The following is a 15,850-nucleotide window of genomic DNA, read 5'->3' on the forward strand; positions in this document are numbered from 1 at the left end:
AACATCAAGATTGGACTGACAGATATCATTCCAGAGTTTCCTTATGAAAGCGAGCAGTGATTTGATGAAGTGGATATAGCTCATAAGCTCCGCCGCATGGAAACTGATACACACACACACACACACACACACACACACACACACACACACACACAAGACTAATTAATCCATACACTAAATTAGGAATATAAATTGTGGTCCCAATTTAACAAGGTCAGTTTTAACTTCTCCCTTTACACTTTATTTAACTGTGTTGGAGGGAAGAAAAAAAAAAAAAAAAAAGGAGCCCTATCAATGTGCTTCGCTTATTATGATTGACGATTGATGATTAAGTCCTCCAGCTGACACACACCACCAAAGCCGGTGAGTTGGAATTGGATGTGACACATACACAGTTCTGCGTGTTAGGTAATTCGTTGACGAGGGGCCAAATTCATTTATGGAACAGCGGTATTGGCAGGCATGGACACTCTCTGCAAAAACAACGATAATCACAGAGGTTTGGCGCGGCGTGACAAGGACTCTTCAGGGAAAGGCCCTTACACGCTGCTTTGTTGGCCGTTCCTCCCTAAGATGGAGGGAAACATCCGCCACTGTTCTTAAGATGAGAGACGCTCCGAGCACGAGGAGGGAGGTTTATGTAAGGTGTGGATGATGGTTAAAGGGCTTGATTAGCACTTGTTGGGTCGGTTTTGATGGATTCGCTTGAGGTTCATTACAATTACTAGAATGTTTGCATTTTTTTTTTTTTTTTTTTTTATAATTTTAGCTTTATTTTTTGGGTGGAAGCAATAAACGATTTTTTGTGGAATTGATGAAATAAAGGGCCTGATAAATCCTCTGTAATGAAACATGAGGGGGACCCTGTCTCAAACCATTTAATCTCTTTTTGCATTCTCCATTTTTTCTGCTAATGAGCCTTATTGACAATCAAACAGAAGCTGTCATCCCCCAGGATGCAACACTCCCAGCCCCTGCGTGTTTGTCATAGTGTCCTGGCAATCAGAGCTGCCTGCAAGACCAGGCTGGCAGTTAGTGGTTCTCACAGCAGCACTGCCTGAAAATGGCACACTTCCTGTAGAGTTGCAGCTGCCACCTCTGCTACTTCCATTACTTTCTATAGCATGCAGATGTTGTATCAACATTCCCTGCCAAGGGGACTGCAATAACTGTGAGATTCATGCCATGTTTCAGAGGCACGTCAATTTCTCAAGTGGCACAATTAAAGAGGGAAATACAGTACCAGGTTTTTCACAGGCGCTGAAATCGGAAAAGGGCTTTTTCACTTTTTTTTCCAAAGGGGGGCTGTTTCATAAAGGTTCAGAAATCCACCCGATTTTTACTGCCCTTTTCCTGAGTTGAGCTGCTCTGTGAGCCTTTGTGCGGCAGACCTGTCGTGACCCACAGCGGATATGGAAATGGGGCTAAGGTTTTATGGGCCAAACGGATTGGACACAGTCAAGCTCAGGGGGCATGAATATTGGATGTTATTTCTGCTCCCTTTTTATGTAATCCATTGCCAATACATTATTAATAGATGATATCATATCCAGAACTACTGGACAAAGCACTACGAAGGGGTACTATGAAAGGAGCTCTATGTGGTGGAGACTGTGGCAGAAAATACAGTTCAAGTGATATTATTTTATCACCATAGCCTAACACTCCCTGACCAGGCAGTCTTAACAGTGTGATTTTTGGACTAAGTGAAGTTCATCGAACGAAATTATAGTGAATACTGTATTTCTACCGGGGGTAAATCCTGCATTTGTGGGTTTGAAATGCACTGAAACATTGATGACGTATCAAATGACACCCAAATACAAGTTTAATGGATTTTGAAGCACTGGGATACTTTGCGCATCCTCCTTGACTGCAGTGAGTGAAGTGGAAATCTTTGCGAGGATCTAGAGTTTTCCTTGCAAAGCTGACTCCCAGTGTACAGTAGCAGGGGATCAGTGACTTATTTGAAGTACCGATTCACAGACAGGAGACTGCGCTAATGTGGGACTGTTTAAAAATTAAAAATAACAAAAAAAAACTGTATTCCCTGTTTTGATTCAAACCTGGAATTGTACAAAAAAAAAAAAGGTCAGACTTCTTATTTTCATTCATTGCCATCTCAAATTTATGATCTCGGCAGTCACAGTAGCAGTACCCTACTCATGTATAAACTTCACGAGAGGCGCAGTCGCTGTTCTTTCCCCTCACAAAACACATCACTCAGCGGTTACACAAATCCTGTCTGTCCGAGAACAAATCCTGCCCATCGAGCAGATAAACTATCATCCACCTTTTAGTTTTACGGCCCGTCTCGATACTGCACACATATTGGCTCAAAGTTATTAGCGTCCATTAAAAGAGAACGTATAAGCCCCCTCAATAAGAGTTACATAGGGAGTGGATGCGTAAGGTAATATTCTCTTTTTAAGGTCAGTTTGAATTGTTTTTTCTCATGGGAAACGGCAGATTGATAAAGAGCAAACAAAACCTCTTTTCTGAATGCTTGTCCTCCATGGCCTCAATGAAGGTTTCATTCCTTTATATCATCCAGCCCAATTCCCAGCATGCACGGCCATTGTGGCTCTTTCAACTGGAGCTCTCCATTGACTGGTTCATTGTCCGGCCGCTCTTTTGTGTGTGCTATCACCGGAGCACAATCTTTCACCTGAACAGCACAGGAGCGCAGCCTGGAAGTGGTCACGTAAAGCCACTGAGTCACCCACGTAGGTGCCAGGCTGCACAATTAACCCGGCGCTAATTAAGAAACGCTCGGTCCGTCTATCAACTTTTTAAAAATCTCCGATGATGCTTGTTAATAACGTGGTTATTAGTCATGCTCAGGCAGCCTGCACCACACAGAGATGTTCAATATTACCGCTCAGGCTTTATATTATTGAGAGGAGGTGTTTTTGAAATATAACAATGCACGAGCAGATGTTTGAAGCGGGGCCCTCGGCAACACAAGGCTAGTTAAGATCGATATTGCTTTCAATATTTCTTTCCTTTGACAGATAACCAGTATTGAGGAAAGTCTTGATAAGAGTGGCAACATATGGATGTGGCGAGCCTCGCTCTCTTTTGATTGCATGACCCCCTGACCTTTGCCTGTGTTGGAGAGGGAGGCAGCCACATGGTACGGTGGGGGTCTGTCAGGCTCTGGTTATGGGGCATTATTGACCCAGGATTTATAAATATTTAATGCACACATTAAGATCATGGTGGAGGGTGGCCATTAGAGTTCTCCAATAAAGAGGCTCTCACAATGATTGAGTGGTGTGGCAGAGCGAGTGGCTGGTCGTTGGGTACAGAGAAACCTGCTGAGACAATATACTGTACCTCCAGCCTGCCTGCCAGGCGTCAGAGCTCTTAAAACTGGCAACAACTGAGCAAGCTTGTCGTTTTTTGATTGCACTTTTACCCCCAGAATTTTTCTTTTTGTGCCTTTTTTTTTTTTTTCTCCCTCTGTTGGTTATTGTTTCTGCGATGAGAGACAGTTTCCTTGGTTTCATGTGTTGGGCAGTAAAGACTAAATAAATGTAGAGTTTGTGCCACATTGAATAACAGAGACAGTGAGCAGTGAGCAAGGCGATAGATCCAAACCTGTGTACGTGTATCTGAAACAGATAATGCAATGTCAGGAAGCAGATGTGTGGCAATTGTTATCAGACACATCAGATTATCGAGGGAATGATTTGAAGCACAAGGCGATCGCAGCTGAAAATTAAATCGCTCTTTTGAGTGCATCTGTCCTTTGCGCTATCAGCAGCTCCTGGACTATCTCCCGACCGTTGCCGTGCGATCTGTGCATGCTGCCTGACATAATAAGCTGTGATATGCTGATTGCCACTCAGGTTTGCCGTCGTTTAATTGTGCATTAAAGGCAGGGGTGGCCTCGGACAATGTTGCCTTGATGAGAAATTGACATTTTGTGACCTGCTCTCCGTGACCACTCAGGATGCCAGATAAGATGCTCAGTTGTTTTTAAGGAGAACCACCATTCTTCCCTCATACACTTCTATCCTTCTGTTTGACCCACTTGATGAGTATAGATTTCACAGTGGCCCCCCTTTCAGCGCTCAAACTATAAGAGGTTCAAAACGATACCAGCCCTTATAGACAAAGGATAACCTTGCTCTTTCAATGTATTGATTCTTTATTAACTAGGTGGCTTAATGCAATGAAATGAGGGATTTGAATGAGCCCCATTTGGGGTGCTTTGAATAAAAAGCTTGCACTGTTTATGAATGACTACAATGAACCTTTGAAGCACCACAGATGCAGGATATGCTGATACAAAGACCAGTAGGAATATGTCACAATGTCAGAGTGCTTTGCTGAAAGAATATGAGTAAAGAGCAGTTTTCATCTTTTATGGATGTTACACTTTTCCACAGGTTTCAAACAGTTATCTCTATGGCAAAGTCTAAACACTACAACTTACAGACGAATCACAGGTTTGTCTTCAGAAGTTTCTACTGTCTCTTTTCTTTGTTCTGATTGTCAGTTTGTCTGCCAGCCAAACTGTACTTAAAACTGAAGAAGTCCACAGTTGAGGAGCTATTGTGTTTTTACTGAAAATTTTAATAAAACATCACTTATTCATTTCTGTTTCCATTCCAAATGTTGACATTTTTAAATTTTCTTCCCTGTAAACACATGTAAGCTATGTGGCAGAGTCATAAGTGGTGAGTAAAAATGACTTCTATACATTCTACAAAACAGAAAAAAAAACAACCACAAATGGAGTGTTTTTTTTTATCTCCAAGGTTGTCCCTCATGCACATTAGTCTCTATTGGATCTTAACAACTATCATATGGGTCACAAACAATTTATTTGACAATACAACCAACAAAGTTTTCTCCAAAATGGTCTGTATAGATAATTTAAAATCAATATAAAAATAAACAATGAAGTTTGACTTCCCCTTTAAAAAATGGACAGAGAGTCTTGACGGAGTAACACAAATTTTTGAGGATACACGTGAAATATATGCACATTGCATTTCATCAAATACAAAAAGAAAACAAATGAAGGCAACAGTTCTTGGCTGAATTATCTGTGCTGCATCACTATATTAAGGGCATGACGATTAATACATACATAATGAAAAGCAATATACAAAATTTCAGAGATAAATACATTATTTATAGTTGATATGTTACAAAATTTCCCTCAGTGAGCGCAAGTGTGTATTTGAACAGAAATATGACGATGAACTACTATACTCCTACATTCTCAATGGATTTTAATTTTGTTTTTTAAATGTTTTTTTGTTGATCTAAAAGAACATGAAAAAGACAGATGTATAAATATTTAGCACAAGTTTGGCAATATCACAATAGTCTACAATTTTTAACCACATATAAAACACATAAGGGAGTTGGAGCTAGAAGGGGGAGACTGCTCCTCATCAACAAGAAACAGACTTCACAGTAGCCTAGGAATGCATTAATATACAGTGCTAGCAAAAAAGTTGAAAAACATGGCAAAACACACTTGCTTAAAAGGAAGCTCTAGACATGGAAGTACATCATATTCATCAACAGAGCAGTGTTTTGTACACGTCAGTGTGCTTGTTGAATCAAAGAGGATTTTTTTTTTTACTTTTGAAGATGATTTCTAGCTACAATAAATTACAAAATTTAAGTTAAAATGCAGGAATGAAACATGATACAACCTTACCCACCCAGCCCCACCCTTTTTAATCGTATTTGTTGTACTTTTAAGATCAATTCTACATTATATATCTCATATATTTTCCAGTTGAAATTCAAACTGTCTTGGCCCCTGTGTATTTTTCTCACACATAAAAATACAAAAAGTCACATTATAAAGACACACAACTGTTGTGAATCTATTAAAAGAGAGTTGGAACAGAAAAACAATTTCTGAAGTTCATTGGCAAATGTACTGTACATCAGTGTTTTTACTTTACAACCAGGTGGTGAGTCCACAGAGTCCCTTCCAGTATTGAATGTGTGGTTGATTGGACAGATCCAAAGGCCGAAGCACAACCCGACAGGTATACAAAATAAACCCTTCATCATCCCGTGTCCTCTTCAAGGGTGACAAAATGGGGAGGAAAAAATAAACCCAAAAAAAAGTCCCACAGAAAAAAAAATATTGTTCCTCATGAAATCCTTTTTTTTCTGCAGGTTGCGAAAGTCATTTAAAAGAAAAAAAAATAATTCTTTTTTTTTTGTCTTCTTCATCTTTAAAAACAGAACAGGCGTTTGACTATACATTACACCAGCGTTTTTGCTGTGTGCTCCTGTGAAGTGGTAATGTGTAGACTGGTGCTTGAGATGATGAAAGTGCATTTACATTGGAGGGACAACCAGGCCGGACATGGCTGCAAAAAAATAAAGGAAAAAGAAGATTAGTCTATTAGCCTAAAACAGTTATGTATATAAATAGAAAACATTTATTAACATTTTGTAATTTAGTGTTTGTGTATGGATGTGTGTGTGTGTGTGTGTGTGTGTGTGTGTGTGTGTTGAGTGAGTCCAGCCATCTGACAGTGCGTGAATGTATGCTTTAATGTGCCTGTTTGCGTATGTGCCTGTGAGTGTTTGCCGTGTCCGCCAGCCTGCTGCTGCACGTCGTCCTTACGGGGAGTTTGAAAACCTCCCTCCTGCTCTGACATTTCAGCCCCCAGCATGCCAGTCTTGCTATGTGTGATATTTCTCCTGGCGTTGGGGTAATGGCAAACAGTGGCCCAGACTCCCAGGAGACGCGGCCGCGGTGACGGCAGAGCAACAACACGGTCACTTCCCACAATGCCACAATGCTACAGTACTAGACACTCCTCACACTCCCCTCTGATTCCTTCTATCGCTTCCTTTCCTCCCCTTTTCTCTTTATCCTCCACTCTCTAAGACTGTGCAGCGCATTAGTCCTACACTTCCACATTCCCCAAGTCGCGCCTCCGCGTCATTATCTAAGAGAGATTAGGCAAGATCAAAGGTAGCTTCCGTTATTTTACGAAGACCATCTGCTTAGGATATCATTAGCAACTGTACCTCACCGTGCGAGTTTATATATTCAGTACTTTCACACGTTTTAACAATTAGGCGACTAGTGGAGTGCTGGGATGATATATTATTATATTGCTCTGAGTATATTTGTAGAGTCATGGTTGAAATGCTTTTAAGTTTGCCAGCGCAGATGATGGCAAGGCATTGCTCATTAATTTCTGCACAACATGTATTAATAAGTATGAACGTGTAGCAAGATGAACTTTAATTTCCCACTTCATTAAGCCCAATGTTATTAATCTTGGGGCACACACTACGGCTAAGCTTGTTTTCAAAGTAATCATGTTGGTCATGACACATGCACAAAACCTAATAAACATAATTACTAAAACAATTCTGGGAAGGTCTTTTCCTGTGACATCGGAGGGGATCATTTGTATGAAAGGGCAACAAGGATGTATGTTTGCGTTGCGCAGACGTGAGAAGACGCTTGCAGTCCTATATTTGCATGTGGGTGTGTGTGTGTGTGTGTGTGTGTTTGTGTGTGTGTGTGTGTGTGTGTGTGTGTGTGTGTGTGTGTGTGTGTGTGTGTGTGTAGGCATGCTTTGTGTGAGTGCGTGTAAGTGTGAACTGAAAGGTGTAAATTGGCCTGTCAAAATGCATATATTTGTAATGATTAATCCCTCACCAAACCGGACAGAGGCCTGAGCAGCGGTATCTGACCAGTAGTCCGTGGGGAAGGGATGAGGGGGTGAGGGGGGCTCACCTTGCAGTCCGTTGCCGTTGGCGCTGGTGCAGGAGGGGGGTGGGGAGGCCTGGGGTCGGACCACAGGGGCGAAGGCGCTCTTTTGTTTAACTGCAGAGACGATAGGGAGGGAAAAGGAAGGAGGGTGGGGTGAGAGTGAGAACGTGCTGTGAGTAATGCTGGAGAGGGAGAGGGCAGTTAAGGTAAGGCTGGGATAGTATTACTGCCAGGGGGGATACACGATCAGTACTCACAGGCCACTACCATCAACATCTTGTCCGGTTGAACAAATACAGGTGGCATATGGTGAAAATACACATAAAAATGAATATCCTTCTACTCTGAGCTACATGTGTGTTCTCCGAAGTGCTAAAACTAAACAAGCCCCGTGAATGAATAGTAATATATTATCACCATCAATAATGTTATAACCCTGTCAGAAGTGATTCATAGAAGTGAAAACGAATGTGGGAGCTGGAATTAAATCAGCAGCAGCTTAGTGCTACTACAGCGTGCGATAGTGGCAAGCTACTCACTTCCATATGGGGAGTTGGCAGAGGATCCGTTGAGGAACCCAGGGGAGCTTGGCACTCCCAGGTTCATACCGGCGTTGCCGTAGCCATTCATGCTGTTGCTGACGGAGTTGTAGCTCGACTGCTGCGGGGTGCTGCTGGAGATGTAGCCCCGGGGGGACACACTGCTGGTGTTCCGGCTGTAGCCCACTGAAAAACACGGGTGGCAGATTTTAGTTCATTCATTTCTTTCCTTCGGTATGCAGAGTTTACCAGGGAAATGTTCACTGATTACAGTAGATGATAACGGGGATTTACTGCTGCGGTCAGACATTTTTATATCGGCACGTTCTTCAGATGCAACTTTAATAAGAAAAGAATCTGGCACTTAATTGGACTCTTTAACTGCCTATATTATGGGTGAGCATGGGGCAGTGAACCCGGTGTTCAAAAACATAATTTCTATCCCTTTTCTCATTTTAATGAGAGAAAGAAAAGAATGAAATGTAACTATTTCTTGTTTGGCTGCAAACCCCCTGGAATCCCCTCAAGGACCCCAGCAGGTCCCTGGACCCCACTTTTGAGAACCACTGAGTTATGGAGCCGTACCCTAAACACATACCTTGGTCATTCCCTTGTGACTCAGACACATTGACTGCTAGCTGGCTGCTGAAGGAGTTGACTCCCATCATGCCGTGGGAGGCTGTGTTAGCGAGAGAGGGGATCTGGTTGTGGTTGCGGGGAACGCTGTACAGGGCTTCGGCGATGTCAGCTGCCCTCTTCAGAATGATCTCCTGAAAAGCGAAGAGAAGGCAGAGGTTTTGTTATTTATGTTGTTGTTTTTTTTATAGCTGTGCTGTTGCTTTGATGCACGAGTTCGTGGCTGCATGGTTAACTCACAACGCATGTAGCCTACATTGTTCCAGATATAGTGATGAAAATACCCTTTGGTTATACTATCAGTACGTTTTCAATGGTTCCTTATTTAGCAGAGCTGTGTGGATACATACCTGATTGTTGTGGGGCATTCCATACAGGGCTTCAACGAGATCAGCCGCCCTCTTCAGTAGCACCTCCTGATGAGGAAAACAGGAAGAGCAAATGTTAAGACCCAAACAGATTATGTTTGAGACCCCAGTGTTCCGTACAGTAACAAACAATATCAAAAACAACTTTACACAGCAGGGTCGTGGAGAGCTTTCGACATGTTTACATATTCAACGGCCTAAATAAAAGCCACCCTGATTTAAGAGGCTCCGGTGCTGCTTTTATACGGCGCTACCACTTTGCTACTTCCAACCATGCAGAGCAGTGAATAATGTTCCCTATCTTAATTAAACTGGCATAGTCCTTTAAAAACAACACCTCAACCCTGATTCTGGGCTTCACGTTTGCTCTGGAGTTCAGCGCCGAGTCCCCTCTCTTCAGAACAATAAAGTGAATTAGCTCTGGGTTAATCTAGTTCTGTTGTAATGACATTAAGGAATTTTTCAATTAACCTCTTTGACTGGCTGTTGCAAAGGACTTCACAAATGACTTCCCATCCAGCAAGAGCTGGGTGCTTGTGCCTTGGGGACACGGATGCTCAGGATGTGGTCTTATCCATGTCTGCATGCTTGCCCCCGCTTGACAATGCGGATTAGCTGTGTTGCTTTGGCTCTTAACACTGAAAATGAGTTGGCCCCGGATCCTGTTCCCCCCACTGTTTCGGGCTTCCAGCTAGGTGGGGTTTGGCCCGTTCGTGTGTCTTTATCTGCTCTCTGAATTCAGCACTTACAATTAAATCCCTCTCAAGCAACCAGACTGCTCCCTTTGTTTTCTATAATACAGAGGGCAATATGCTCTATGAAAACCCTCTTCTCCTTTTGGAGTGCATTTAATCTGACAAAGGCAAATTGCAGACACGACTGTTGCGTGTGTTTTAAAAATGCTCGCTTGTTGTCACCTGCTGTAGAGCAGAGATTTGTCGACTGTGCTGTTAGAACCCTGGTTAAAAGCAATGCAAATCTGTCACCAGAAACATCTCAGATGGCGCTTGTTTTCTTCCCACACTCGCCGTGTTTTCTTTTGCGGGCCTCGGTAATTTGTCTGAAGTGTTCCATCACTTGGCAATAGCAGTGTGGGATTAAGACGGCAGCTGCCGTAAATGAATGTAAACACAGCCTTCGCGCCTTCAAACAGCGGCCTCCAAGACTTGGCCTGCATTTCCGAGGCACAGCGTATGTAGTGTTTACGGAGTGTGTGTATGGGCCCTTTCATCCTGAGGAGCATATCTACCACAGTCCTTGATTTATCAAGATGAATCACTGTAGAAGCCACTTCCAGCGTATGCCATGCTCTCTTATAGAAACATATCGCTTAATCCACCCCAAGTTACCGGATGGGTGGCTCTTAGAATGGGCATTTACCTCTGAAATTGGTGTGTATGCTCAACGTTGCATGCATCTAGTTTGCATACAAATAAAGAATTATGGTTGTCGTGAGGCAGGTAGACTAAATGAGAGGACCAGCTGTCTTGATGTGTTCTCATCAGGCAGAACAGATTTCTCTCTCTCTTGCTGAGTGAGATAAAGTGGTTTTCTTTCTTTTTGTCTGCAGTTAATAATTACCAATAATCTATTCTATCATATTTCAAGATCTCCTACATGGCTCTCAATTTTAAACAACAATTAAAGCAATTAAGACTGTCGCGTTCGCAAGCCATGTTTCATTCTCTGTAAAACGTCCTCTCCCTCCTTGTCCATATGGTACTTTGCAGCAGTGACATAAGGACAGCTTGGAAAAAGGAGGAGAGAAAACGATATTGCCTCTCATCCTTAATCTGTCGTTTACCGCGTGGTGTCTTAACTAACCAAGCTGACTCGCAAGGCTATGCTTAAGTGCAACCTAGTCATATCCGAGGATGATGAGAAGTGCTGCACCCAATCAAGGAAGAAGTTTGTTTTCTTCTGACGAGACGCTTTCATGCATATCAGCTCACGCTGTGAATACGATTAACACGGAATAGTGTTCTGAGGGCATTTCCATGTAAATCTCAATACTACTCCAGCATAAGTGTAATTGGCTTTCTTGTCATGGAGACATATCAGAACACACCATGTTAAATTGAAACAATTAAAGGCCTCAAATGATTTCTGTTGTTCTGTGACAAATGCGTGACAGATTTCTGCTATTGTTTGCCTTGCTTTGCATAAAGGTCCCGTGTTCAACAACTGCTTAAATGGGGCCGCTCAAATGACAAATCACCTCAGATTTAGAGGCTGTTTTTTTTTTTTGTGTTAATGCCGAGAAAAAGTGAGAGGAAGCCATAACAAATGATGTGTTATAAAGAATATCTAACAATAAGGAGAAGTGGTCTAAAACGGCCCGAATGTGATTCTTCAAGCACTAGATTAACATGGATGTTGTATTTATATTATCACAGTTAATAAAAGAGGGCCTAGGTTATGTAGCTTGGAGTGCTAATGCCATTATAAAACTGTAAGGCAATTACTCTGTTAGCTCTAGCCTGAGGTAATGAATGCATTTAGAAGCATAGGGCCATTAGATGAAGGTACTTCAAAGAGCACAGGAAGAGAGATTCATTTAAATACATGGGTAATTGCTTGACATGAACACATTTGTAATATTTTCTCCTTGTGGATTACGCAAAGAATTGGAAAAGAATGGGCTTATGCTCATTTTGGGAGGAAAGAAAGGAATCCAAAGCAATCAGCTTAATAATAAAACAATATTGAGTTTCCACTTTTAATTTCATAATGAATCTAATTTGTTACAGAAGAGAGAAATTGAGTGTGATATAATGTGATATCCAGTCTATTTGTCCATTACTGCCAGAGGGCACAAAATGGTATTATAAATTGTCTTTTTTATATTATGAATAGAAAATTGTTTTATAACAAGATCTTAAAAAGGAGGGTGAATTCCAAAGTCTCTCTTCACTTAACGCGATGCCCGCAAACCAATCTCCTTTCTCATCACTTGACTGCTCACACTTATTACTTTCATATTCACCCTGGACTTTGCATTGAATTTTTATATCTCCACTCCTCCCACAGGGTCAGACTGTCATCTACGATGTTGTCTTAGAATTACGAGGTAAACTTCAATCAGAGGCAGCTTCCCCCCTTTTTTTTTTCTCTGTGTAGCAACAATATTAGCGTGCATCCCTTGCTATCCATGAGCACTCCCATATTGGCTTTCTGTCTCCTTACAATTACCACGTGTCTTACTGGTCCCAGGGAGAAGGCTGGTGGAAATCAATATAGCGCAGTAATATTATCAACTGGAGGGTGAAGTCATGGGAGGGGGGGTTAGAGGCGGTGAGTGGACTTGGTGTCGATTTGCCTTTCTGCTAATGCACACCGCGCGTCCTCCAGCTTTATCTTCTTTTTATAGAGTCTCCCTACCTCACCTGCACCCTGTAATGGCTGTTCTCTATATGCTGTTTCTGTTCTCATTCCAAATGTACATGCAAGCGTCAGCTCGCCGCGGGCTGTTTTATTGGGAATGTGCTTTTGACCCCGTGAGCTGACCCTCAGATGGCAAGCTTAACAATGACGAATCACTTGGTGGGATCATTTACATGCCCCCTGAACCCCATATTTGGGTCCATTAGAGAGCAAATCAAATATTTATGTTGTTTATTGGAAGTGCAGGGTTTCATCTCACTCTGTGATTGTTTCATGCAAAGGCTGGGAGACCGTGCTATATTAAGTATATGCAAACCCAGGAAACTAATCTTGGGTTCAGTGTCAAAATCTGTCTGGCAACACTTTGTATTCAAGGAAAGAAGTGAGGTTTTGCTATAATAAAAAAAAAGCTGTGTTTAACAGTGTTGCTCTCTTTGTTCCAAAGATGTGGATTTCACAAAGACACTGTGACTTTATAAAATTGAAACAGTGTAGCTAGATTGACCAGTGATGCCTGCGGAGATAGTGAAAGCCATGTGGATATTAAAGGCAAGTGTACTTTACCTTTTGGTCTACGTTTACAGTTGAAATTAGAGCAACATTTCATGTCTAGGTGTTGTTTCCTGTCTCCACAGGGACTGACTCTAATTGAAACACTTCATATACTGAACCAGGGACTAGCTGTGATGTTCCATTTCTCCACATTGCCTTGGTCAAACGTCTATGGCTACCACACAGTCTGTTCTTTATTAAATTGTCCGTTGGACGTTAATGATATTGCTGTGTTGCATGCTGGGATTTAATAGATAAGGTCTTAAAAGGTTTTACAGTATTATTAAAACTCTGAGGTGGCCACCACTTTACCACATGCCAAGGGGTTTTGAATGTAGTAATCAGTTATATTATTACACTTGACACATCTGGAACGTCAGTCACCGAAATGGTTACTGGCAGGGTGGCAATTAGTGAAAACACACAGTTAGATTTTATCAATAGGAAATGGAGAGAGTAAGAGAATCAAAGGGATGAAAAAAGTAAAAGAATCAAAGAGTTTCTGCAGGGGAGTGGGAAAAAAGAAAAGAACATGCACCTTAGTTTTCATGGTTTCATTCTGGCAGCCTATTTATGTGCCACACTAGTGTGTCTAAAACTGATGTGGCTTTCAACTCCTTCACCCAGGTTCAAAAGAAAACAATAAGAAAGCCAAAGCATAATAACATGCAGTCTTTGTCTATTAGCTGCAGTAAGACTAGGGGGTTTACGGCACAGGGTTCTGTAAACAAAAGATTAAACCAAATCGAGCTGCAGAAAATGAAAGGAAAACATGAGTGGGGTAATGAGGGTGCAGACGTCGTTTCTGACCAGATTACCATCTCCACAGACTACTGGAGAGGAAAACGCCTGATTGAGCTATTTTACCACACAGAGAGTTTACGCCTCTCTCCCCACACAAAACCAATACTATTAGCACGCAGGTTAGTGGGTAAGCCACATATGTGAAGCAAAGCTGTTACGGTTTGGGGTCACAGTGCTCTGCCTTGATGGTAATGTTGTTTTGTTTATTTGTCACATGCAAGGTATTAAGGCATTATCACCCAGACAGCTCTGTCGCGTTGCTGCTGTGGTCGTCTGCGCTGCAGAGAGACTGTACTGACCTTTGGTAACCTCTCAGGATCGCCGGGGTGTCTGGGGATGACCTTCTGCAGCCTCTGGAAACCATAGTCGATGGTTGGCTCATTTAGGGCTGAAAGAAAGAAAAGGAAAGGGGGGGGGGGTGAAAAATTAGAATCATTTCGGGGTTAATTTTGCCAGAGAGAGGAAGAAACTAATTGAGAAATCTGTTGGAGTTTACGGAACAAAAGTAATTTCAGAATGCCTAATTTTAAAGAGACCTCTGGGGTGAGAGGATGTTTTATGAAACATCCGGGGGGGGCAAATGATGGAGACTGACACGGGTTCCTCTGACACTTGTGTCACCAAGTGTCATTCCATTAACAGCCATGATGACCTACATCACTCTGAGAATCCTTCAGAGGGACCCTCCCTCTTTTTATCTGCTTAAGAATATTGACTACAGCAAACTACATAGCGGGGGTCTTTTAATCTAACCGAGCTTTAATAATCTGTGAAAGGCTGTCCACACATTGATCTAGTGTAAGTTGCTGTCATTTCACCCTTCTGCACCAACTGTACTGCAACACTGGGCCCGTGAAATACGGCAGCAGATCCCATGGAGCCATTAATCTCTTCCACCCCTCAAATAGTAATCTGGGGCATGAGGCATATTGGGCGATGAATCAGAGGCACAAAGTAAATGAATCATAACCCAGACTTTGGTGAGAGCAGGGCGTTTTATGTCTGACAGTCCTAATGGGTAATTGAAGGCTTCCTTACAGCTCCGCCTGATTCTAAACAATCATGTGCACACTCATAGGCAGGACAAGGCGAGGGAGGGAGGGCAGAGGAGAGAAGGAGGGGAGGAAAGAAGGAGAGCAGCGTAAAGGGGGGAAGGAACGACTTAATAGAGAACATCACTTCTCAATGTAGATATCATTTTCAGGAGAGTAACTCCGCCGAGCAAGGCGCTTCATAAATCAATGGCTTTCTATGGAGACTAATAAGAGCTGCCTGCCTCTATTCATTGTTCAGCCTGTAATTTGGCCCATCACTCATTACTCAGCATGTAATTTCAGCATTAACACCGCACAGCTCGCTGAACCTGCTGAACACCAGAGAATGTGAAAGCAAGCGAACGCCCCCCCGCACTCACACACACACACACACACACACACACACACACACACACACACACACACACACACACACACACAGGCAGGCAGGCAGGGCCACTGAAGCACGAGCCGGGGAGTCACGGCAGGAAAATGAACATTCATGTGTCTCACTCTTTCTTTTGTTCCCTAACATCTAAATACACATGCAAGCATGCTCTCTCTCACACACACACACACACACACACACACACACACACACACACACAGACGCATACTGTACCTACTCACGCATACATACCGTGCTGCGGTCATGTACTAACACACACACATACAATCGAAACACATGCACCACTTCTGCCAAAACCTGAATACAGTAATTGCCAGCTCGACCGTGATCAAATGGAGCAATTATGTGTTCAAGCATGGACAATGCGAGGTGCTAATCGATAGCAAGGATCTAGCTTGCAA

At 42.5% G+C, this 15,850-nt stretch overlaps 1 protein-coding gene across 4 annotated transcripts in view; it reads right to left on the reverse strand.

Annotated features, from left to right (window-relative positions):
* Positions 1-4,552: 4,552 nt before the first annotated feature.
* The window catches only part of ebf3b (EBF transcription factor 3b), a 67,719-nt gene continuing 56,421 nt past the window's right edge, over positions 4,553-15,850 (reverse strand). For 2 of the 4 annotated variants that reach the window (XM_068720839.1, XM_068720829.1), the window contains exons 11-16: positions 14,306-14,394; positions 9,249-9,314; positions 8,861-9,032; positions 8,263-8,448; positions 7,748-7,837; positions 4,553-6,356 (exon numbers count right to left, since the gene is read on the reverse strand). In XM_068720839.1, coding sequence (XP_068576940.1) covers positions 6,325-6,356; positions 7,748-7,837; positions 8,263-8,448; positions 8,861-9,032; positions 9,249-9,314; positions 14,306-14,394 — 635 coding nt within the window. In that variant the 3' untranslated portion in view covers positions 4,553-6,324. Of the gene's footprint in view, positions 6,357-7,669; positions 7,838-8,262; positions 8,449-8,860; positions 9,033-9,248; positions 9,315-14,305; positions 14,395-15,850 lie in introns of all 4 variants that reach the window. The other 2 variants (XM_068720820.1, XM_068720813.1) reach the window with 1 other exon arrangement.

The sequence above is a fragment of the Cebidichthys violaceus genome, unplaced genomic scaffold (assembly GCF_023349555.1).
Source record: "Cebidichthys violaceus isolate CVI_PGR_0920_01 unplaced genomic scaffold, fCebVio1.0.p SCAF_10, whole genome shotgun sequence".
In the NCBI taxonomy this organism is placed as follows: Eukaryota; Metazoa; Chordata; class Actinopteri; order Perciformes; family Stichaeidae; genus Cebidichthys; species Cebidichthys violaceus.